At 42.7% G+C, this 26533-nt stretch overlaps 1 protein-coding gene across 6 annotated transcripts in view; it reads right to left on the reverse strand.

Annotated features, from left to right (window-relative positions):
- Positions 1–26533, reverse strand: part of si:ch211-13c6.2 (uncharacterized protein LOC100000125 homolog) — a 53861-nt gene that overhangs the window by 22476 nt on the left and 4852 nt on the right. For 2 of the 6 annotated variants that reach the window (XM_034160921.1, XM_034160920.1), the window contains exons 2-11: positions 23156–23242; positions 21539–21684; positions 21310–21429; positions 18813–18861; positions 8924–9824; positions 5106–5223; positions 4177–4266; positions 3988–4089; positions 3624–3858; positions 331–599 (exon numbers count right to left, since the gene is read on the reverse strand). In XM_034160921.1, the coding sequence (XP_034016812.1) occupies positions 355–599; positions 3624–3858; positions 3988–4089; positions 4177–4266; positions 5106–5223; positions 8924–9824; positions 18813–18861; positions 21310–21429; positions 21539–21604 (1926 nt within the window). In that variant the 5' untranslated portion in view covers positions 21605–21684; positions 23156–23242 and the 3' untranslated portion in view covers positions 331–354. Of the gene's footprint in view, positions 1–2; positions 600–3623; positions 3859–3987; positions 4090–4176; positions 4267–5105; positions 5224–8923; positions 9828–18812; positions 18862–21309; positions 21430–21538; positions 21685–23155; positions 23243–26533 lie in introns of those variants that run through there. The other 4 variants (XM_034160917.1, XM_034160919.1, XM_034160918.1 and 1 more) reach the window with 4 other exon arrangements.

Below are 26533 nucleotides of genomic sequence, written 5' to 3' on the forward strand. Positions count from 1 at the left end.
GATTTGTTAAATCACGTTTAATTCTTGCATGTGGGTTGCACTAAAACAAGATTAATACCAATATTGCTGTGGTTATTCATAGCCATATTAAGACATGAAGAACACGACAATAAGCAAACAATTTAACATTCACATCACCACATCTATAGCTAATCTAAAAACAATATTTTTTGTTTGCTTTTTTTTTTTTTAAAGGAAATATGTGTTCAAACAACATGAACAAAAATCTATTTCTAAGTCTATTTTCTCACCACAAGTTTCAGGAGGGTAGAGGTGATTTTTATTTATCTGTTTTTTGCTTTTTAAAGGAAACCTTACATGTATTCAAACAACAGAACATTAACATTTATGAAACTATTTTCTCGCCACAAGTTTCAGGAGGGTGGAGGTGATTTTATCCAAGCTGGTGGAATGCTGAGGGCGCCTGTGCATCCCGTGTTCTCGTTCCATGTGGCTAGGAGGTGTAGAAGAGTAAGGATCAAAGCGCTCATCAGGTGGTTGGGAATCACGAGACTGCATGGGTGCCTGGAACCGTGGAGGATAATGTGCTTGCTCATCTGAACGTGGTGCCTGAGACATTTCAGGTGCCCCAAAATCTTCTGGAAGAGGAAGAAGAAGGGGGGTATTTATAAACTCAAAGGAATTATGAAGTGGTGGTGGTGGGTGCGCTTAGAAAAGTAATTTTAGCTCATTGAAGAAGAAAAAAAAAAAATCACCACAAGATTAACTGATGACATAACTGAATCACAAGAGTAACTTGCACTGCTGGACACGTAGAATGTCTAGAATTATTCCACACAAAGAGGAGCAGGCATTCACGATTCAATTTAATAACTTTCAGACTACCAATATACACATTTATTTGCAGTCAAAAATGTGATCTGATTTGTGCTAATTGGTATTTAACACCATGGGTGTCCCAGCACGCACTGCATGTGGCTCTGCCCCCAGTAGCCTGTGTTAACTGTCATTAACACTAAGAGTGTTTGGGTTTTTTTCTTTAAAGACATGAAAAGAACTTTCTTTAGCACCACTATAAATTTATTAGCATTTAAATAGGGGATTCATAATATGACATTGCCACTGTGATCAAAATTTGCATTGTCTGGAAGAAATTAATAAATAGTTCCCCTGGGGGGAGGGGGGGAATCAGACGGACTTGAACTACATTTGGCAGCAACCCAAACAGTCTAGGATAGTGACCATAGATCACGTGGGGGCTCCTCGAACTTGCGCGAGGGATACTGGGAAGCATACGGCAACAGCCAATCAGAGTAATGAGGCAACGTCACATCAACTGGTTGTTTGATCAAACAAAATAATCCAATATGGCAGAAAATGTTCAGGAACAGCTACTTTCTGTATAAATCTAATATAAGAGGTCTGTTAGAAAAGTAACGGACCTTTTTATTTTATGCAAAAAATATATGGATTTGATTCATATGTTTTTACATCAGCCAAGCTTGAACCTTCGTGCACATGCGTGAGTTTTTTCACGCCTGTCGGTTGCGTCACTCGCCTGTGGGCAGGCTTTGAGTGAGCGCTGGTCCACCCCCCTCGTAGGATTTTTATTGTCAGGGAAATGGCAGAATGATTTGGGCTTTGCTCCATCAGAATTTTTTCAGAAACTGTTAGAGACAGGCAGCTGGAAACCATTCGGAAAATTCATTTGGCTTTCGGTGAAAATTTTTTGGGCTTCAGAGAGATTAAGGAGTGTTACTACCGCTTTAAGGACGGCCCACAATGGCGCACGGCGCGCCGCGCTCCGAGCCGTGATCGACAGGCAGAAACGACCATTTCATTTCTAAACGGATGGCTGTATGGCTCCGGGACCATCGTGTGCAATTTCTCTGGTTATCACAAGAGCTGGACATCAGCCATTTTCCGGCAGATATCACTTTTAACAAGAGATTTTGTCATGGAAAGCTGTGCGGAGGCTTCGCGCGTCATGACGGAGCCACTGATGGAGCGAGACAAAGAACATGTCCATTTTGGAGTGTCAGAGGACAAGCTGGGACATGCCTATCTTGGCTTTCAGTGGCTTACCAGTCAAGTGAGTATAAGAGAAATTGTGGAGAGCTGGGCATGACTCCACAACATCTTTTGTTAAAAGTGAAATCTGCCGGAAAATGGCTGATGTCCAGCTCTTGTGATAACCAGAGAAATTGCACACGATGGTCCCGGAGCCATATAGCCATCCGTTTAGAAATGAAATGGTCGTTTCTGCCTGTTGATCGCGGCTCAGAGCACGGCGCGCCGCCATTGTGGGCCGTTCTTAAAGCGGTAGTAACACTCCTTAATCTCTGTGAAGCCCAAAAAATTTTCACCAAAAGCCAAATGAATTTTCCGAATGGTTTCCAGCTGCCTGTCTCTAACAGTTTCTGAAAAAATTCTGATGGAGCAAAGCCCAAATCATTCCGCCATTTCCCTGACAATAAAAATCCGATGAGGGGGGTGGACCAGCGCTCACTCAAAGCCTGCCCACAGGCGAATGACGCAACCGACAGGCGTGAAAAAACTCACGCATGCGCACGAAGGTTCAAGCTTGGCTGACGTAAAAACATATGAATCAAATCCATATATTTTTTGCATAAAATAAAAAGGTCCGTTACTTTTCTAACAGACCTCGTATTTCTCATATATTTTGTAAAAATTAGAAAGAAATAAATGCTTCTTAATCTAAAAATGCAGTTTCTGAAACCAGGTAACACCTCTGAAGTAATTTACAAGACATCTTATGGATGTTAGCATGCATGCCCCATGTACACGCATCACGCAAGGTCAAAGGTAATTTCAAGACTTCAAGTGTGCACACAGTCACACGCACTTCATCCTGTAGTGTTAAAAAGGAAAATAAAATACTTGCTATGCAATTCCCGCTAGGTAAATGCTCTCTTCTTCAGAAAGAGCCGTAATTTTGCAACATGTTTCAAAACTAAACAGACATGATAATGCTTGGATTTCGGTAGAACCTGAATTTTGTTAGTTTTGTGATATTTAAAGAGGTCATACAGCTTTAACAGTTTTCATATAAATTAAAGTGGTGAAAAACCTGTACTTGAAAAATATATCACTAACAGACTTTGGATGTCAATGAATTATAAATTTAATGAAGGCCAAGTGGGAAATTATACTGGAGAGAACGTGTAATCATAAGCTATGAATCATTTAATTTATATTTGAGGACAATGCTCACAAGGTGTGCCTAATCTGTTACTAAATTGCTTTAAAAGATAATTATATACAAGATTATTGTATTTTCCCATTTTTATTTATTTATTTTTTTTATTAGTTTTGAAGTTCCTGCAACTTATATGCTGGTGACTTATATAGGCGGGGACAGACATACGTGAACTTGTCTACATCTAGGTCTTTCCTAACCTAGTGATCTGAAGGGCCAGTGAAAACACACAGGCTTTCTGTTGCTTACGTACGCACTGCAGTAGCTGCTAAAATTTCGATAAGCCAATGACAATTTGTTACTCTAACACGGTAATCAACATGGACGTCACATTAAAGAACTGATAATACAGAATCCAGGTGCAACTTATACTGCATGTCAATGCATTATGGCATCCTGAAGTAGGCTATCAATTACTCTAACTGAATTTTTTTTTTTTTACCATCAAAACGGCTTCTGCGCAAGCGTTTGGGTTTATCTTGTACATGCTGGTATCCTTGGCGGTGTTCTCCTGGTGTTTCAACCTGATGCGTCCAGCCTCTCTCTCTGGGAGCTTCATTAAAGTAGGCATCTTCTCGTCGTCCCTCGAAACCGTCGACAAATGTTGGGTTATTATGGTGGTGTTGTGGAGCAGCATGCAGATCATAGGTCTTGACCACTCTCTCTCTGATATTCTGCTACAAGGGCAATTTAACAATAACTTAAATTGAAATGAAACAAAACATGCTTTATCACAATGCCACACCTTCAGAAACGTGTACAGAACTACATGTTAGGAGGAAAACTACCCATGCAGGGTAACATACCATGTCCTTTTCAGATTTCTTGGCATTGAATTCTTCCAGAACACTGGAAAGCTTGTTCTTCAGAAAGTCAGCCTGCTCTGCATTCTCAATTTCAACGTTCCTCTAACAGAAAAAAAAAGGTGATTAAAGAGGCATACTTTTATTAAAAAAGACCTACCTACACTCTGTCATCATATATAATGATCTTACCAGGATATCAAAGACGCCCTCTTTGTTTGCAGTACTCTCTGAAAATGGCTTTGAGCCCCCCCTTTGGTAAGTTCCCGTAAGATGTGGTTCCTAAACAATAACATAGATGACATCAATATAATGGTTCAGGTGTACATATGGTGGTACAGTCCAGTTGTACTTTGAGGTTATAACTTCCCAGTTACAAATAGGAAGTTTCAATTGGAATGTCCCCTAAATTTGTAATTCCAACCTGTTCATACAAATTCCAAGATGGCTGCTCCAAGCATCAAAAGTTGTGGCTTTTTTGTTGTTGTTGTTTTTAAGGCTGCCTTGTGTCCAATTTAATGTCATGCACACAGGACTGTCCTACTGCTGTGTGTGGACGAGTTACTGTTTACCAGCTGGTTACTGGCTAACCTGGTAGATGTTGCCAACAGCAACTGGCTTCACTGCACTACAAACAGAGCAATAAACTGAAACACTAAGGTGCTGTCTGCTCCACGAAACATCCCTTCTTAGGAGGCGTCCCATGTGTTTTCAGACTTGCAGTGTTGTGTAGAAACAGGAACACATTTAACTCTGGTGTGACATCATTCCCAGTTCAGACTTATGACCTCTGAGGTAACTGGAATGTGGAAGCACATATGTACAGTAGTTTGACCTTCTAAATGAACGGTCAATGGACTGCATTTCTACAACACTTTTCCATTCAAAGCTCTTTCCAGGGATGCCTCACATTCAACCACACACCCAGATGTCAACGTGCTGCTACACAAAGTCCTCAACAGCACACCGGAACTTAGGAACAGCAAAACTAACATGGGAATTAAGGCCCTTGTCCAGAGGACTTTAGTAATTTTCCTGTCTGATGGGAAAATAAAACCTTCTTAAAATGATGAAAGCTTCTGTTCATGGCAACCATTGACATGATCTGGATAACCAACTACCTCTGAGTCAGTGTAGATGCCAGGATTTTGTATTACCCAGCCTTCCAGGTTCGATGGCACACCAGCTGGTGGAGGATTGTGATACTTCAGATTTGGAGGTCCAAACTCATCTCTTTGCCTAAAATAAAGCATTCAAACATTCAGAAAAATAATGCACAAACAAGGCATTAACACAGTGGAAAAACAAATTTTACATAAATAAAAGCTATTAAACTCCCCCTTGAACTACCACCTTGTTGTGGTGGGGGAGTTTGCGTACCCAGATGATCCTAGGAGCTAAGTTGTCAGGGGCTTCGTGCCCCTGGTAGGGTCTCCCATGGCAAACAGGTCCTATGGGACGTGTCAGACTAACGGCAGTTCAGAAGCTCCCATGACCAGTATAATATCAAGGACTGAGATGTCGCCCGGTATGGCGGAGCCGGGGCCCCACCCTGGAGCCAGGCCTGGCGTTGGAGCTCACGCGCGAGTGCCTGGTGGTCGGGCCTTAGCCCACAGGGCCCGGCTGGGCCCAGCCTGAAAGAGCGACGTGGGCCCACCCTCCTGTGGGTTCACCACCTGCAGAGGGAGCCATGGGAGTTGGGTGCAGAGAGGACTGGGTGGCGGTCAAGGGCAGGTGGTCCGGCGGCCCAGTCCGCACTCACACCCTCTGGCTGTCGGGACGTGGAATGTCACCTCACTGGAGGGGGGGAAGGAGCCTGAGCTTGTGAGGGAGGTTGAGAGGTACCGACTACAGATAATCTGGCTCACCTCCACGCACAGCTTGGGCTCTGGTACCCAACTCCTGGAGAGGGACTGGGCGCTCCACTTTTCTGGCGTTGCCCATGGGGAGAGGCAGCGGGTGGGGGTAGCACTGCTCAGTCGCCATGTGTTGGAGTTCATCCTGGTGAACAAGCGGGTCGCGTCCCTACGCCTTCGGGTTGGGGACAGGTCTCTCACTGTTGTCTCGGCCTACGGGCCAAGCGGCAGTAAAGAGTACCCGACATTCTTGGAGTCCCCGGGAGGGGTACTAGATAGTGCTCCGACTGGGGACTCCATTGTTCTCCTGGGGGACTTCAATGCCCACGTGGGCAGCAACAGTGAGACCTGGAGGGGGGTGATCAGGAAGCACAGCCTCCCCAATCTGAACACGAGTGGTGTTTGGTTGTTGGACTTCTGTGCTAGCCACAGTTTGTCCATCACGAACACCATGTTCGAGCACAAGGGTGTCCATAAGTGCACATGGCACCAGGACACCCTGAGCTGGAGATCGATGATCGACTTTGTAGTCGTATCATCTGACCTTCGGCCACGTGTCTCTGACACTCGGGTGAAGAGAGGGGCTGAGCTGTCAACCGATCGCCACCTGGTGGTGAGTTGGATCCGCTGGGAGGGGAGTTAGCTGGTCAGACCTGGCAGGCCCAAACATATCGTGAGGTACTGCTGGGAACGACTGGCGGAACCCTCTGTCAGTGAGGTCTTCAACTCCCACCTCCGGGAGAGCTTCTCCCAGATCCCGAGGGAGGTTGGAGACATGGAGTCCGAGTGGACCATGCTCTCCACTTCCATTGTCAATGCAGCCGCTCACAGCTGTGGTCACAGGGTCTCTGGTGCCTGTCGAGGTGGCAATCCCCGAACCCGGTGGTGGACACCGGAAGTAAGGGATGCCGTCAAGCTGAAGAAGGAGTCCTACTTGTCTTTGGTGACAGGTGGGACTCCGGAGGCAGCTGACAGGTACCGGCAGGACAAGCGTGCTGCAGCCTGTGCGGTCACAGAGGCAAAAACTCGGGTCTGGGAGGAGTTTGGGGAGGCCAATCGGTCGGCCTCGAAGAAATTCTGGCAAACCATCCGACGCCTCCGGAGGCAGAAGCAGCTCTCCACCAACACTGTCTACAGTGCAGGTGGGGAGCTGTTGACCCTGACTGGGGATGTTGTCGGGCGGTGGAAGGAATACTTCAAGGATCTCCTCAATCCCATTGTCACAGAGACTGAAGCAGAGACACTGAAGCAGAGACTGGGGACTCGGAGGCAGACTCATCCATCACCCAGGCCTAGGTCACTGAGAAGATCAGAAAGCTCCTTGTTGGCAAGGCTCCTGGGGTGGATGAAATCCGTCCGGCATACCTTAAGTCTCTGGATGTTGTGGGACTGTCTTGGTTGACGCGTCTCTGCAACATCGCATGGCAGTTGGGGACAGTGCCTCTGGATTGGCAGACCGGGATGGTGGTCCCTCTGTTTAAGAAGGGTGTGTTCCAACTACAGGGGGATCACATTCCTCAGCCTTCCCGGTAAGGTCTATTCCAGAGTACTGGAGAGGAGAATTCGACCGATAGTTGAACCTCGGATTCAGGAGGAGCAGTGTGGTTTTCGTCTTGGCCGCGGCACACTGGACCAGCTCTACACCCTCCATCGGATGCTTGAGGGTTCATGGAAGTTCACCCAACCAGTCCACATGTGTTTTGTGGATCTGGAGAAGGTGTTCGACCATGTCCCTCGAGGCGCCCTGTGGGGGGGTGCGCCGGGAGTACGGGGTCCTTTAAGGGCTATCCGGTCCCTGTATGACTGCAGCAGGAGCTTGGTTCGCATTGCCGGTAGTAAGTCAAGCCTGTTTCAAGTGCAAGTCGGCCTCCGCCAGGGCTGCCCTTTGTCACCGGTTCTGTTCATTACCTTTATGGACAGAATTTCTAGGCGCAGTCAGGGTGTAGAGGGGGTCCGGTTTTGGAACCACAGAATCTTGTCTCTGTTGTTTGTGGACGATGTGTTTCTGTTGGCTTCGTCAAAGCAGGACCTTCAGCGTGCACTGGAGCGGTTTGCAGCCGAGAGTGAAGCGTCTGGGATGAAAATCAGCACCTCCAAATCCGAGGCCATGGTTCTCGACCGGAAAAAGGTGCTTTGCCCTCTTCAGGTCGGTAGAGTGTCCTTGCCTCAAATGGAGGAGTTTAAGTATCTCGGGGTCTTGCTCACGAGAGAGGGACGGATGGAGCATGAGATCGACAGATGGATCGGTGCAGCGTCTGCAGTGATGCGGTTGCTGTATTGGACCGTCCTGGTGAAGGGAGAGCTGAGCGGGGGGGCAAAGCTCTCGTTTTACCGATCGATCTACCTTCCGAACCCCCACCTATGGTCATGAGATTTGGCTCATGACCGAAAGAACAAGATCACGAGTACAAATGGCCAAGATGAGTTTCCTCCGCAGGGTGGCTGGGCGTTCCCTTAGAGATAGGGTGAGGAGCTCAGTTACTCGGGAGGAGCTCGGAGTCGAGCCGCTGCTCCTCCACGTCGAAAGGAGCCAGCTGAGGTGGCTCGGGCATTTTTTTCTGATGGCCCCTGGAGAGGTGTTCCGGGCACGTCCTATCGGGACGAGGCCCCGGGGAAGACCCAGGACACGCTGGAGGGACTACGTCTCGCAGCTGGCTTGGGAACGCCTCATGGTTTCCCCAGAGGAGCTGGGGGAGGTGTGTGTGTGGATCGGGACGTCTGGGCGGCTTTGCTTGAGCTACTCCCCCCCCCCCGCGACCCAACCTCGGACGAAGCGGAAGAAAATGGATGGATGGATGGATAGATAAAAGCCAACTTTTCTGTACTTTGCTGCACGGTGAAACCATCTGATAAGACCGATGATTAAGTTGTGCACATATCATTCATCACAGAACCTACTGTGGACAAACTATCTGCATGAATTACCGATCAATTCCCATTTAAGTCAAGATGGGAGCCTTGCTACTATCAAGACATATTTGTAAAATGTGTAAAAAAAAAAAAACTCATTTTGCCTGGGAACCAGCAACTTTAATTCATAGCAGCAAATAATGACATGACCAGGTATAGCATTTTACACTTACATCTCACTTGTCCTTTGAATCTCCTCGGCACTAGCATCTGAGAAGGGAGCTTTTCTCTTACTTGGGCCGTGGTTGCTATTATTAGAAGGTCCCTGCAGGAACTGCCTAAATGGCTCTGGGATGTTTGATATGTTTCTCGAAATGCTCAATGGTATCTGGTTGGTACGTGGTCCTGTTCGGCTTGGTTCCTCTTCATATGGACCTCTCATTTTGTGACCATAATCAGTGACCATAATAAAACGTTCACTCTCCACTGATGAGGGATACTTCCTGCCCTCGGCCTCTGGTTCAGTACGTCCCTGCCAACCTGTTCCCCTCATAGTGGCATGTCTATCAGATTCTTTATCAAGAACCCACTCGGAAGTTTTTTCTTCTGGGTAGATTGGCCGTGAGGGCTCATATTCTCCAGAATTAACTCTCCCATGCCCAACTTCATCAGAGAGGAACTGGACATCATTATTATCAGGGTAGGGCCTCCTGAATAGAGGGTCTTCTGGGTATTTGGCTTCATTCCTACGCTGGCTCTGTGGCATCTCATTCATAGAATGCAAAGAAACACCTGGTTGAAACATCCTTTCATGTTCCTCATTTCTCTCTTCATACTGCCTATGATAATCGGGTTCCATGATCTCTCTTCTGTGAATATCATGTCTACTGTAACCCCCCCTTCCACGCTCATCCATAAGGTGACTGTCAGGAGGATGGTCCTGTGGGTATGACTGTCTGAGTGTCCCAGGCATGTATGGTTCATCTGTGCAGAATGAGCGGAAATGTTGTGAATCCAGGGAGCGCCTCCCATGGGCATATTCATCTCGATTACCCTTTAAACCTGGAAGAAGTGGTGGCAAGTCTCTGGGGTTCAGAGTCCGGGGGACATTGTGCCTGACATTTTGCTTTGGCCCAACTACAGGACAAGAATGAACAGAACAGTCTTAAGAGACATATTTCAATAGAGATTCATTTGTGTAAAATTGACTCAATTAGTAAATAGTCTTAGTGGTCCCCTTCACATTGTACAACCCCTGGCAAAAATTATGGAATCACCGGCCTTGGAGGATGTTCATTCAGTTGTTTAATTTTGTAGAAAAAAAGCAGATCACAGACATGACACAAAACTAAAGTCATTTCAAATGGCAACTTTCTGGCTTTAAGACACACTATAAGAAATCAGGAAAAAAAAATTGTGGCAGTCAGTAACGGTTACTTTTTTAGACCAAGCAGAGGGAAAAAAATATGGAATCACTCAATTCTGAGGAAAAAACTATGGAATCATGAAAAACAAAAGAACGCTCCAACACAACAGCTTTATAACAGCTTGCAGTCTCTGAGGCATGGACTTAATGAGTGACAAACAGTACTCTTCATCAATCTGGCTCCAACTTTCTCTGATTGGTGTTGTCAGATGAGCTTTGCAGGTAGGAGCCTTGTCATGGACCATTTTCTTCAACTTCCACCAAAGATGTTCAATTGGATTAAGATCCAGACTATTTGCAGGCCATGACATTGACCCTATGTGTCTTTTTGCAAGGAATGTTTTCACAGTTTTTGCTCTATGGCAAGATGCATTATCATCTTGAAAAATTATTTCATCATCCCCAAACATCCATTCAATTGATGGGATAAGAAAAGTGTCCAAAATATCAACATAAACTTGTGCATTTATTGATGATGTAATGACAGCCATCTCCCCACTGCCTTTACCTGACATGCAGCCCCATATCATCAATGAGTGTGGAAATTTACATGTTCTCTTCAGGCAGTCATCTTTATAAATCTCATTGGAACGGCACCAAACAAAAGTTCCAGCATCATCACCTTGCCCAATGCAGATTCAAGATTCATCACTGAATATGACTTTCATCCAGTCATCCACAGTCCACGATTGCTTTTCCTTAGCCCATTGTAACCTTGTTTTTTTCTGTTTAGGTGTTAATGATGGCTTTCATTTAGTTTTTCAGTATGTAAATCCCATTTCCTTTAGGCAGTTTCTTACAGTTCGGTCACAGACGTCGACTCCAGTTTCCTCCCATTCGTTCCTCATTTGTTTTGTTGTGCATTTTCGATTTTTGAGACATATTGCTTTAAGTTTTCTGTCTTGACGCTTTGATGTCTTCCTTGGTCTACCAGTATGTTTGCCTTTAACAACCTTCCCATGTTTGTATTTGGGCCAGAGTTTAGACACAGCTGACTGTGAACAACCAACATCTTTTGCAACATTGCGTGATGATTTACCCTCTTAAGAGTTTGATAATCCTCTCCTTTGTTTCAATTGATATCTCTCGTGTTGGAGCCATGATTCATGTCAGTCCAGTCAGTTTTGGGGATGAAAATTTACAGGGTGATTCCATAATTTATTCCACAGAATTGAGTGAGTCCATATTTTTTTCCCCTCCGCTTGGTCTAAAAAAAGTAACTGTTACTGACTGCCACAATTTTTTTTCTTGATTTTATAGTGTTTCTTAAAGCCAGAAAGTTGCCATTTGAAATTACTTTAGTTTTGTGTCATGTCTGTGATCTGCTTTTTTTCTACATAATTAAACAACTGAATGAACATCCTCCAAGGCCGGAGATTCCATAATCTTTGCCAGGGGTTGTAGTCTATGACAATTCTGCCTTCACGTGAAAATATTACAAGTGTACAGTGAAGTACGTACATGTACGCCACCCCAGCCACAGCACAGGCTGGATGAAAGTAAAAGATTTGGGGAGGGAGTCAGACTGAATGCATGTATTTATTTTGCATATTTTATCATTATCAATGGTAGAAGAGCAAACAAGAGACTTTACCATGTATCCCTGTGTGGCACAAATGTGTAGACATATGCATTAGACCCTGGACAATCCATTCACATGACACTCGTCAAAACTACACTGAACAAAAACGCAACACTTTTACTCCCATTTTACATGAGCTGAACTAAAAGTTCAAACACTTTCAATATGCACAAAAGATGTATTTTTCTCAAATGAGGTCTGTTAGAACAGTATCCGACCTTTTTATTTTTTTTCAAAAACCATATGGATTTCAATCAATCAATCAATCAATTTTATTTATATAGCGCCAAATCACAACAAACCGTTGCCCCAAGGCGCTTTATATTGTAAGGCAAGGCCATACAATAATTACGTAAAAACCCCAACGGTCAAAACGACCCCCTGTGAGCAAGCACTTGGCGACAGTGGGAAGGAAAAACTCCCTTTTAACAGGAAGAAACCTCCAGCAGAACCAGGCTCAGGGAGGGGCAGTCTTCTGCTGGGACTGGTTGGGGCTGAGGGAGAGAACCAGGAAAAAGACATGCTGTGGAGGGGAGCAGAGATCAATCACTAATGATTAAATGCAGAGTGGTGCATACAGAGCAAAAAGAGAAAAACACTCAGTGCATCATGGGAACCCCCCAGCAGTCTAAGTCTATAGCAGCATAACTAAGGGATGGTTCAGGGTCACCTGATCCAGCCCTAACTATAAGCTTTAGCAAAAAGGAAAGTTTTAAGCCTAATCTTAAAAGTAGAGAGGGTGTCTGTCTCCCTGATCTAAATTGGGAGCTGGTTCCACAGGAGAGGAGCCTGAAAGTTGAAGGCTCTGCCTCCCATTCTACTCTTACAAACCCTAGGAACTACAAGTAAGCCTGCAGTCTGAGAGCGAAGCGCTCTATTGGGGTGATATGGTACTATGAGGTCCCTAAGATAAGATGGGACCTGATTATTCAAAACCTTATAAGTAAGAAGAAGAATTTTAAATTCTATTCTAGAATTAACAGGAAGCCAATGAAGAGAGGCCAATATGGGTGAGATATGCTCTCTCCTTCTAGTCCCTGTTAGTACTCTAGCTGCAGCATTTTGAATTAACTGAAGGCTTTTCAGGGAACTTTTAGGACAACCTGATAATAATGAATTACAATAGTCCAGCCTAGAGGAAATAAATGCATGAATTAGTTTTTTAGCATCACTCTGAGACAAGACCTTTCTAATTTTAGAGATATTGCGCAAATGCAAAAAAGCAGTCCTACATATTTGTTTAATATGCGCATTGAATGACATATCCTGATCAAAAATGACTCCAAGATTTCTCACAGTATTACTAGAGGTCAGGGTAATGCCATCCAGAGTAAGGATCTGGTTAGACACCATGTTTCTAAGATTTGCGGGGCCAAGTACAATAACTTCAGTTTTATCTGAGTTTAAAAGCAGGAAATTAGAGGTCATCCATGTCTTTATGTCTGTAAGACAATCCTGCAGTTTAGCTAATTGGTGTGTGTCCTCTGGCTTCATGGATAGATAAAGCTGGGTATCATCTGCATAACAATGAAAATTTAAGCAATGCCGTCTAATAATACTGCCTAAGGGAAGCATGTATAAAGTGAATAAAATTGGTCCTAGCACAGAACCTTGTGGAACTCCATAATTAACCTTAGTCTGTGAAGAAGATTCCTCATTTACATGAACAAATTGTAATCTATTAGATAAATATGATTCAAACCAACGCAGCGCAGTGCCTTTAATACCTATGGCATGCTCTAATCTCTGTAATAAAATTTTATGGTCAACAGTTTCAAAAGCAGCACTGAGGTCTAACAGAACAAGCACAGAGATGAGTCCACTGTCTGAGGCCATAAGAAGATCATTTGTAACCTTCACTAATGCTGTTTCTGTACTATGATGAATTCTAAAACCTGACTGAAACTCTTCAAATAGACCATTCCTCTGCAGATGATCAGTTAGCTGTTTTACAACTACCCTTTCAAGAATTTTTGAGAGAAAAGGAAGGTTGGAGATTGGCCTATAATTAGCTAAGATAGCTGGGTCAAGTGATGGCTTTTTAAGTAATGGTTTAATTACTGCCACCTTAAAAGCCTGTGGTACATAGCCAACTAATAGATAGATTGATCATATTTAAGATCAAAGCATTAAATAATGGTAGGGCTTCCTTGAGCAGCCTGGTAGGAATGGGGTCTAATAGACATGTTGATGGTTTGGATGAAGTAACTAATGAAAATAACTCAGAACAATCAGCGAGAAAGAGTCTAACCAAATACAGGCATCACTGAAAGCAGCCAAAGATAACGATACGTCTTTGGGATGGTTATGAGTAATTTTTTCTCTAATAGTTAAAATTTTATTAGCAAAGAAAGTCATGAAGTCATTACTAGTTAAAGTTAAAGGAATACTCGGCTCAATAGAGCTCTGACTCTGTCAGCCTGGCTACAGTGCTGAAAAGAAACCTGGGGTTGTTCTTATTTTCTTCAATTAGTGATGAGTAGTAAGATGTCCTAGCTTTACGGAGGGCTTTTTTATAGAGCAACAGACTCTTTTTCCAGGCTAAGTGAAGATCTTCTAAATTAGTGAGACGCCATTTCCTCTCCAACTTACGGGTTATCTGCTTTAAGCTGCGAGTTTGTGAGTTATACCACGGAGTCAGGCACTTCTGATTTAAAGCTCTCTTTTTCAGAGGAGCTACAGCATCCAAAGTTGTCTTCAATGAGGATGTAAAACTATTGACGAGATACTCTATCTCACTTACAGAGTTTAGGTAGCTACTCTGCACTGTGTTGGTATATGGCATTAGAGAACATAAAGAAGGAATCATATCCTTAAACCTAGTTACAGCGCTTTCTGAAAGACTTCTAGTGTAATGAAACTTATTCCCCACTGCTGGGTAGTCCATCAGAGTAAATGTAAATGTTATTAAGAAATGATCAGACAGAAGGGAGTTTTCAGGGAATACTGTTAAATCTTCAATTTCCATACCATAAGTCAGAACAAGATCTAAGATATGATTAAAGTGGTGGGTGGACTCATTTACATTTTGAGCAAAGCCAATTGAGTCTAATAATAGATTAAATGCAGTGTTGAGGCTGTCATTCTCAGCATCTGTGTGGATGTTAAAATCGCCCACTATAATTATCTTATCTGAGCTAAGCACTAAGTCAGACAAAAGGTCTGAAAATTCACAGAGAAACTCACAGTAACGACCAGGTGGACGATAGATAATAACAAATAAAACTGGTTTTTGGGACTTCCAATTTGGATGGACAAGACTAAGAGTCAAGCTTTCAAATGAATTAAAGCTCTGTCTGGGTTTTTGATTAATTAATAAGCTGGAATGGAAGATTGCTGCTAATCCTCCGCCTCGGCCCATGCTACGAGCATTCTGGCAGTTAGTGTGACTCGGGGGTGTTGACTCATTTAAACTAACATATTCATCCTGCTGTAACCAGGTTTCTGTAAGACAGAATAAATCAATATGTTGATCAATTATTACATCATTTACTAACAGGGACTTAGAAGAGAGAGACCTAATGTTTAATAGACCACATTTAACTGTTTTAGTCTGTGGTGCAGTTGAAGGTGCTATATTATTTTTTCTTTTTGAATTTTTATGCTTAAATAGATTTTTGCTGGTTATTTGTGGTCTGGGAGCAGGCACCGTCTCTACGGGGATGGGGTAATGAGGGGATGGCAGGGGGAGAGAAGCTGCAGAGAGGTGTGTAAGACTACAACTCTGCTTCCTGGTCCCAACCCTGGATAGTCACGGTTTGGAGGATTTAAGAAAATTGGCCAGATTTCTAGAAATGAGAGCTGCTCCATCCAAAGTGGGATGGATGCCGTCTCTCCTAACAAGACCAGGTTTTCCCCAGAAGCTTTGCCAATTATCTATGAAGCCCACCTCATTTTTTGGACACCACTCAGACAGCCAGCAATTCAAGGAGAACATGCGGCTAAACATTGAATCATGTGTGATTGCATCAGCCAAGCTTGAACCTTCGTGCGCATGTGCGAGTTTTTTTCACGCCTGTCGGTTGCGTCATTCACCTGTGAGCAGTGGTCCACCCCCCTCGTCGGATTTTTATTGCGAATAAATGTCTGAACGATTTGGAGCTTTGCTGCATTAATTTTTTCCAGAAACTGTGAGAGACCTCCAGGTGGTAACCATTCGGAAAATTCAAATGGCTTTGAGGGACGATTTCATGGGGATTACACAGATTAAGGAGTGCTCCAGCTGGTTTAAAGAGCGCCCACAGCTGCTGAGAGCGCGCCGCGCTCCGAGTGCCGATCAACAGGCTCAAACCCCGCTGAAACAACCAGATCATTTCCAACGTGAAGGCTTTGTTGATCCGGGTCGTCGTCTCACTTACACAAAAATGGCAGGAGAAGTGGACATCAGTACTTTTTCGGCACATTCCACTGTTACAGGAGTTTTTTTTCATGGAAAGAGGAGCGGAGGAATGCGCCACTATGCCGCGGGACAAAACCACCTCCGTGTTGGTCTCACAGGACGGCTTTGAGATGGCTTTCAGACGGCTGTCGGTGGGTTTTCAGTCGCGTGGCTAACCGAGAAATTGTGGATGAGCCTGGACATGCCAGAACATGTCCTGTGAAGCTTCATCACAGCGTTGCTTTGTGCCATGCGGCGCAGCCGCGACGCGCGGAATTCCTCCGCTCCTCTTTCCATGACAAAAACTCCTGTAAACAGTGGAATGTGCCGTTCATTTCCAAACTGGAAGCTGTGTTTTATCCGGGACGTCCTCTGACTAGCACAGGAATTGCGGAAGACGTGGACATCAGCACTTTTTCGGCACATTGAGACAGACGTGCGGAGGAATTCCACGCGTCGCGGTGGAGCCGCATGGCGCAAAGCAACGCCGTGATGAAGCCTCACAGGACATGTTCTGGCATGTCCAGGCTCATCCACAATTTCTCGGTTAGTCACACGACTGAAAACCCACCAACAGTCGTCTGAAAGCCATCTCAAAGCCATCCTGTGAGACCAACACGGAGGTGGTTTTGTGTCGCGCCATGAACGGCACGGTGGCGCATCCGTCCGCTTTTCTTTCCATGAAAAAAACTCCTGTAACAGTGGAATGTGCCGAAAAAGTACTGATGTCCACGTCTCCCGCCATTTTTGTGTAAGTCAGATGATGTCCTGGATCAACAAAGCCTTCACGTTGGAAATGATCTGGTTGTTTCAGCGGGGTTTGAGCCTGTCGATCGGCGCTCGGAGCACGGCGCGCTCTCAGCAGCTGTGGGCGGTCTTTAAACCGGCTGGAGCACTCCTTAATCTGTGTAATCCCCATAAAATCGTCCCTCAAAGCATTTGAATTTTCCGAATGGTTACCACATGGAGGTCTCTCACAGTTTCTAGAAAAAATTGATGCAGCAAAGCTCCAAATCGTTCAGACATTTATTCGCAATAAAAATCAGATGAGTGGGGTGGACCACTGCTCACACAAAGCCGGCTCACAGGCGAATGACGCAACCAACAGGCGTGAAAAAAAACTCACGCATGCGCACGAAGGTTCAAGCTTGGCTGATGCAATCACACGTGATTCAAATCCATATGGTTTTTGTAAAAAAACAAAAAGGTCAGATACTTTTCTAACAGACCTCGTATTGTTCACAAATCTGTCAATCAATGAGCACTTCTTTGCTGAGATAATCCATTCAACCTCACAGGTGTGGCATATCAAGATGCTGATTAGATAGCATGATTATTGCACAGGTGTGCCTTAGGCTGACCACAATAAAAGGCCACTCTGAAATGCTCAGTTTTGCTCTATTTGGTAGTGGTGGTGGGTTCAGAAAACTAGTCAGTATCTGGTGTGACCACCATTTGTCTCATGCAGTGCAACAAATCTCCTTCACATAGCGTGATCAGTAGCCAGACGCCATCGAATGTGAGCATTCACCCACTCAAGTCAGTTACGACAACGAACTGCAGTCAGGTCAAGACCCTAATGAAGATGACGAGTACGCAGATGAGCTTCCCTGAGCCGATTTCTGACAGTTTGTGCAGAAATTCTTTGGTTCGTCAAATCGACTGTTGCAGCAGCTGTCCGGGTGGCTGGTCTCAGACCATCTTGGAGGTAAACATGCTGGATGTGGTGGTCCTGGGCTGATGTGGTTACACGTGGTCTGCATTTGTGAGGCCAGTTTGATGTACTGACAAATTCTCTGAAACACCTTTGGAGACAGCTTATGGTAGAGAACTGAATGTTCAATTCATGGGAAACAGCTCTGGTGGACATTCCTGCAAGCAGCATACCAAGTGCACGCTCCCTCAAAACCTGTGACATCTGTGGCATTGTGCTGTGTGATAAAACGGAACATTTCAGAGTGGCCTTTTATTGTGGTCAGCCTAAGGCACACCTGTGCAATAATCATGCCGTCTAATTGGCATCTTGATATGCCACACCTGTGAGGTGGGATGGATTATCTCGGCAAAGGAGAAATGCTCACTGACAAAGATTAAGGAACAATATTTGAGAGAAATGGGTCCTTTGTGTATATATAAAATGCTTTAGATCTTTTCAGCTCATGAAAAACGAGAGCAAAAACAAAAGTGTTGCATTTATATTTGTTCAGTGTAAGTAAGCAAATATGGCAGAATAAATAATTAATTTTTGAGTGAAATCAGTGTGTAGATTGTGATCTTGCAGCCATGACAAGTGTTTTGTTGTCTCTCACTCATTCCAATAGACAATTTTTCAACAATGAATACTCAAATTGTTCCAACCAAGGACTGGAATGACTTTGGGAAAGTCATCGGCATAGATTAACACTGTGTACTTCCTCAACAAAGGCAAAACGAATGAAAGCTGATAATGAAAATAAAATCAGTATATACACAGTCCCATATGAAAATTATACATTATTATGTCTGACTCATCATTTTTCTCTTATTAACTGATTTAGTTCCATCTCCACAATTTTCCCTGAAGTAAGTATATGATGCCACCCTTAAAGTAGCTCATGTTGGTTTAACAGCTTGTTAGTTTGTATGGCAGTTTCTTTTTGTCTTTTTTAATAAAGGGAAGGTTCTACAACTTCAAGATACAAAAGAGAATAAAGTCTTTGATTTGGGTATACATAGAATTGGATGTATACAAAAAGGTACCTTTTGTGATATCTGAATATCCTTCTGTCCTGTTTTTCTTCATTGGCTGAAATACACAAAACAGTTTAAGAAAAAAAAACCTTACATATGAGTTTGTTCATAAACAGTGCCCTCCAAAAGTATTGAAACACTTGGTATTTCACACATTTTAATTTGTTTATGCCATTTCAAAAGGAGAAGAGTGATGAAAGCCACCAAGACACCCAAACAACCTACAAGAAATTATAGGCTTCTCTGACTGTGCTTGGAGAAATTGTGCATAGTGCATGTTTTGTATTTTGTAAGTGGTATAGAGGAGGATTTTCTTAAAATCAAGGTAAAGAATCAGCTACAATCAAGGAAGGTTCAGCTACAATTTCCCAGAAGGTACATCTGAGATGGAAGCCTAGATTTGATGTTATGATCCTCCATACCACTTCATCATGAACCTGTATAACTGGGGATATAAAATGCATGGGAGCCTGTAAATTCTTCTGGGTTCTCTTGGTGCCTTTCCTCACGCTTCTTCTTGCACAGTCACTCAGTTTTTGAGAACCGTCTACTCCACAGATTTACCATAGAGTGCCATACTATTTGTATTTACTCATAATTGATGTAAAAGTCCAAGACATATTCAGTGACTTGGAAATGTTCATGTATCCACCCCCTGACCTGTCTAAAGAAAACTGGGAATAAAACTGATTATACCAATGTGTTACATTATTTATGCAACCCATCATCTTGGCTTTATATTTTTAATCAATACATATCACGTTGTAGAGACTTGCTTTCAGTTGGAGTTTAAGGAAGACAATTTTAGAAATTTTTATTTTTTGATTTATTTTTTTTTTGTATTTGACATACAACCCCAAATCCAATGAAGTTGGGACATTGTGTAAAATGTAAATAAAAACAGAATACAATGATTTGCAAATCCTCTTCAACCTATATTCAATTGAATACACCACAAAGACAAGATATTTAATGTTCAAACTGATAAACTTTATTTGTGTGCAAATATTTGCTCATTTTGAAATGGATGCCTGCAACATGTTTCAAAAAAGCTAGGACAGTGGTATGTTTACCACTGTGTTACATCACATTTCCTCCTAACAACACTCAATAAGCTTTTGGGAACTGAGGACACTACTTGTTGAAGATTTGTAGGTGGAATTCTTTCCCATTGTTGCTCGATGTACAACTTCAGTCGTTCAACAGTCTGGGGTCTCCGTTGTCGTATTTTGCACTTCATAATGCGCCACACATTTTCAATGGGCGACAGGTCTGGACTGCAGGCAGGCCAGTCTAGTACCTGCACTCTTTTACTACGAAGCCACGCTGTTGTAACACGTGCAGAATGTGGCTTGGCATTAGCTTGCTGAAATAAGCAGGAATGTCCCTGAAAAAGACATTGCTTGGATGGCAGCATGTACTGCTTCAAAACCTGGATGTACCTTTCAGCATTGATGGTGCCACAGATGTGTAAGTTGCCCATGCCATGGGCACTAACACACCCCCATACCATCACAGATGCTGGCTTTTGAACTTTGTGCTGTTAACAATCTGGATGGTCTTTTTCCTCTTTTGTCTAGAGGACACGATGTCCATGATTTCCAAAAACAATTTGAAATGTGGCCTCATCAGGCCACAGCACACTTATCCACTTTGCGTCTGCCCATTTCAAATGAGCTCAGCCCAGAGAAGGCGGCGGCGTTTCTGGATGTTGTTGATGTATGGCTTTTGCTTTGCATGGTAGAGTTTTACCTTGCACTTGTAGATGTAGCGACGAACTGTCTTAACTAACAATGGTTTTCTGAAGTGTTCCTGAGCCCACGTGGTAAGATCCTTTACACATTGATGTTAGTTTTTAATGCAGTGCCGCCTGAGGGATCGAAGGTCACGGGCATTTAACGTTGGTTTTCAGCCTTGCCGCTTATGTGTAGAAAGTTCTCCAGATTCTCTGAATCTTCTGATTATATTATGGACTGTAGATGATGGAATCCCTAAATTCCTTGCAACTGAACGTTGAGAAACATTGTTCTTAAACTGTTCGACTACATTTTCACGCAGTTGTTCACAAAGTGGTTCTCACCCCATCTTTGGTTGTTAACGGCTGAATCTTTTGGGGATGCGCCTTTTATACCCAATTATGACACTCACCTGTTTCCAAACAGGTGTTCTTTGAGCATTCATCAATGTTCCCAGTCTTTTGTTGCCCCGTCCCAACTTCTTTGAAATGTGTTGCAGGCATCCATTTTAAAATGAGCAAAAGTTTGCACAAAAACAATAATGTTTATCAGTTTGAACATTAAATATCTTGTCTTTGTGGTGTATTCAATTGAATATAGGTTGAAGTGGATTTGCAAATCATTGTATTCCATTTTTATTTACATTTTACACAATGTCCCAACTTCATTGGAATTGGGGTTGTAGCATAAACAAATTAAAACGTGTTAAATACCAAGTGTTGCAATACTTTTGGAGGACGCTGTATTAGATGCAGCGGATGTCTCACCTTTGGAATTCCTTGCCCATCCTGCCTTTCTATTATCTCTGCTCTGGCCCGTATGCTTTTTCCTGGTTGGCTACTCATATTTGTTTTATCCCAGTTCACCAAGTCTGGCCGCTTCAATTGCTACATTAAAACAACCAAAAACAGACTCACTTGTCTCACAGAACAGCAATTAAGTTTTTTGTTGTTTTGTTTTTTTTTTGGGGGGGGGGGGGGGGGGGGGGTCCTTTACCATATATTTCTGCCTATGTTTCCTTCCAATCACATGCTGGATCATATGAGGCATGTTTGCATCCATATCACATAGCGTGCAAAGGTATCGTGGGCCTGGCTGTAGGTCTGTCAATTCACGGGGCACTTCTCTCAAGAAGCTCAAACCTAGAAAATACGAGCACAACAATGTTAAAGATTCCACAATGTGGAACATGAAGTCCAGGGCATACGTTAGATACAGCTTGGCCAAACACTTCAACTCAGTTGTCCCCAACAGCATGCAGTCCATTTTATCAATGGATGTTAAGCAGTGTTGCCACATTTACTTTGAAAAAGTAATCCAATTAGTGATTACTCAATTTTAAAAGTAACTAAGTTAGATTACTAGTTTATCAGTTACTTTCAGCAGCTGCCAAACCCCGCGCCCCATCAACATGAAAATGATAACCTGTTTAGCCAATAATCATTTTATAGTCATCCTTTCTTGACTTCAACGAACATAAATACTTGTTTTATAAAAAATAAAAACCTCTTTCCTGACCTGATATTCAGCTGTGGACAACACTGTAACAGTAAAACTTATTTCTAACCAACACTGTTTCTAAATGTAACCATTAAATCCTTAACACTTAAACTCCTAAACATTTTAGGTGTTGAAATTATTATTATTATTATTATTATTATTATAAGCAGTATTGGTAGTAGTAATGTCTTCAAAAGTGGACCTTTAATCTAGGGCTGTTGTGGGGAGCTGTCCCCACCCCCCCAATCCAAGCCCCCTTCCCGTGTGGATTCAACACTGGTTTGTTGTCTCAGCAGAAGTATGGATATAATTTATGTATGCAGGAAACATGACCAGATTGACAGCTAAGAGTTTTATCACTGTTTTTTTTTTTTTTTTTTTTTTTTTTTTACATCATGTCGTCCTCAGAAAGAGACTTTAGGTGCATTTGGATGGAAAGAAAAAAGCACAAACATTTATTAATAACACTTCGTCGATCAGCTGTTTTTAGCAAAGACATACACAGCCACACAGAGTTTTAAAGAAAAAACAAAAAGCTTAAAAATGTCTTTGGAAAACCATAGATGTGAGCGTCCAGCGCTTTGAGAGAGAGAATGGTTTTTCATCCCAGAAGTATAAGACAAATCTCTCCGCCTGATCTATTCAGATTTGAACACGCACAAAAGTTTCTAACAAAGTCACTGGACATCAGCTGACAAGAAATTCATTTTGCGCTTTATAAAAATCAACTTTATTCATACAAATTACAGCACATATCCCCAATCATTGCGTGCATGGTGGCTGTGATATTGAAATGATTTAGCTGTTTTTCTTCCAGAATTCATGTCCAAACTCACATCACTCTGATCACGTTACAGTGGAGGATCTGCTGTTGCATTGTGTGCCCGACCCTAGACCTGCCACGCCAATCCATCCCAGATGAGAAACCTTGAAACGTTTTTAAATAATTTTTCATGGTATTAAAGTAAACATTCTGACTTAACACATATTTTTGATGAAATGACATATGTACAGTTGGAGAAAACCAAGTTTCAAAGGGTTTTTTTTAGCCCAAGTGTATGAAAAATTATGTATGTACACCCATGTGCATACAAACACTTTCAAGTCACTCACCAATTATGGGCTCATCAATCTTCAGGTAACGTATATACTCCTTAATTTCATCAAACAGTGGAACATCATGTCTTTGGATGGCGTGCCCTTACAAACCCAAAATAAAACAAGTTAGAATTTTTTTTGGGGGGGGGGGGGGGGGGGGGCGCAGTGTATATATATATATATATATATATATATATATATATATATATATATATATATATATATATATATACACATATACACACACACACACACACACAACCCCTGGCAAAAATTATGGAATCACCGGCCTCGGAGGATGTTCATTCAGTTTAATTTTGTAGAAAAAAAGCAGATCACAGACATGACACAAAACTAAAGTCATTTCAAATGGCAACTTTCTGGCTTTAAGAAACACTATAAGAAATCAGGAAAAAAAATTGTGGCAGTCAGTAACAGTTACCTTTTTAGACCAAGCAGAGGGAAAAAAAAAAAATGGAATCACTCAATTCTGAGGAAAAAATTATGGAATCATGAAAAACAAAAGAACGCTCCAACACATCACTAGTATTGTGTTGCACCACCTCTGGCTTTTATAACAACTTGCAGTCTCTGAGGCATGGACTTAATGAGTGACAAACAGTACTCTTCATCAATCTGGCTCCAACTTTCTCTGATTGCTGTTGCCAGATCAGCTTTGCAGGTTGGAGCCTTGTCATGGACCATTTTCTTCAACTTCCACCAAAGATTTTCAATTGGATTAAGATCCGGACTATTTGCAGGCCATGACATTGACCCTATGTGTCTTTTTGCAAGGAATGTTTTCACAGTTTTTGCTTTATGGAAAGATGCATTATCATCTTGAAAAATTGATGGGATAAGAAAAGTGTGCAAAATATCAACGTAAACTTGTGCATTTATTGATGATTTAATGACAGCCATCTCCCCAGTGCCTTTACCTGACATGCAGCCCCATATCATCAATGACTGTGGAAATTTAATGACTGGAAATTTACATGTTCTCTTCAGGCAGTCATCTTTATAAATCTCATTGGAACGGCACCAAACAAAAGTTCCAGCATCATCACCTTGCCCAATGTAGATTCGAGATTCATCACTGAATATGACTTTCATCCAGTCATCCACAGTCCACGATTGCTTTTCCTTAGCCCATTGTAACCTTGTTTTTTTCTGTTTAGGTGTTAATGATGGCTTTCGTTTAGCTTTTCTGTATGTAAATCCCATTTCCTTTAGGCGGTTTCTTACAGTTCGGTCACAGACGTTGACTCCGGTTTCCTCCCATTCGTTCCTCATTTGTTTTGTTGTGCATTTTCGATTTAAGTTTTCTGTCTTGACGCTTTGATGTCTTCCTTGGTCTACCAGTATGTTTGCCTTTAACAACCTTCCCATGTTGTTTGTATTTGGGCCAGAGTTTAGACACAGCTGACTGTGTACAACCAACATCTTTTGCAACATTGCGTGATGATTTACCCTCTTTTAAGAGTTTGATAATCCTCTCCTTTGTTTCAATTGACATCTCTCGTGTTGGAACCATGATTCATGTCAGTCCACTTGGTGCAACAGCTCTCCAAGGTGTGATCACTCCTTTTTAGATGCAGACTAACGAGCAGATCTGATTTGATGCAGGTGTTAGTTTTGGGGATGAAAATTTACAGGGTGATTCCATAATTTATTCCTCAGAATTGAGTGAGTCCATATTTTTTTCCCTCTGCTTGGTCTAAAAAAGTAACCGTTACTGACTGCCACAATTATTTTTCCTGATTTCTTATAGTGTTTCTTAAAGCCAGAAAGTTGCCATTTGAAATGACTTTAGTTTTGTGTCATGTCTGTGATCTGCTTTTGTTCTACAAAATTAAACAACTGAATGAACATCCTCCGAGGCCGGTGATTCCATAATTATTGCCAGGGGTTGTATATAAACACTTTTGCAATGCTACACAATATGGACATGCCGTTGCTTCAAGTCAAAATGAAGAAATTTGGTCAAATTGCTTATCAAGGTGATCGGTAGTAAAGAAAACTGTCACTGCACATAATTATCATGCAAACAGATCTTTTGTGAGCTCAACTCACTTTTTAGGAATCATTAGGTTATTACACTCTACACTGCTCCAAATCAACTGTCCAATCCCACTGTCACCTTGGGTGAGGCTCAGTCTAATGGCTCTGTTGCATTGTCCCGGTTACTTAGTCAACGCTAAGGTTTTGGTGGCTGATCCGCCAGGGAGTTTCAAACCACCAAATAGTAGTGACATTGCAAAGGTGGTCAAACAACTGAGGGTGTGGAAAGCTTGAGGGAACTGTGGTATTGGAGCTCAGCTCCTCCAAGGAGGTGAAAACACCATTTGCTTGGTGTTGCAAAACAGGCCATTTCATCCTGGGAGATCAGTGGTATCTCTGCTAACTGGAGGAAAGTACTTGTTGTCTCTCTCTGGAAAGAAGAGAGTGATCACCTGGATTTCAACAACTTACAGAATTGTTATACTACTCTTTGTGCCAGCAAATGTACTTGAAAGGATCATTTTTAAAAACACAATTCAGTCCATTACTTGCCTCTCAATGAGTGGAGCGATGTGGCATCACGCCAAAAGGAGTCGACACTCAACCGCATCTTATCTCTGCAAGTACTCTTTCAATGCAAGCACAAATGTCAGCAGTGCTTTCTTGCCGCCCATATCAATTTTTTTCCCCAAAGTCCCTGCCTTAGGTGTCTTTGTTGGTGAGGAAAGTTTACCAACATTAACTTCATGGATGATGTCATGATCTTTGTGGAATCCTGAATGCAGCACTGGAGAAGCTGAATGAAGAGTTCGAGTAATTAATTTCTGATAGTCTAGGATCAAGACTAAGATTGTTAAAGAGCAAGACTATGATCCAGGCTTTCAATGACTGTTTGGGCTCTGCCATCAGATGTGCATCTGTATAGGTCCACAATCTTTGATGCTTGATAAGAGTTTTTGGAGTAATGAGGTACCTGAACAGACGTGTCCAGCGATGCAAATACCTCTGCAAGGGAACAAAAGTTCAAGTCTTTCTTGCTGCTATACAAGTAGCAGCAATGCGATCCAACGTTTGATTCAGTCAGGGGCCGCAGGGAGTAACACAAACCTAATGTGCACATTTTGACAGTGGAAGAAAGTGGACATGGGAAGAACATAAACTCCACACAGAAGGACCCGAGCTGTAATGGATTTCTAGGCCTTCTTGTTATGAGGCAAGAGTTTTAACCACAGAGGTATATCACAATGCAAATTAATCAATACATAAATAAACAGATCCCTGTTCCTCGACATCCTTTCAGCAGGTGGAACTGTAGGTGACCTGCCCAGGTCGCATAGGTGTAGAAACAGCCCCGTGGTCTCTGCTGTTCCACTTTATGCATTTCAGGTCTGA

Source organism: Thalassophryne amazonica, chromosome 20 (genome assembly GCF_902500255.1).
Source record: "Thalassophryne amazonica chromosome 20, fThaAma1.1, whole genome shotgun sequence".
In the NCBI taxonomy this organism is placed as follows: Eukaryota; Metazoa; Chordata; class Actinopteri; order Batrachoidiformes; family Batrachoididae; genus Thalassophryne; species Thalassophryne amazonica.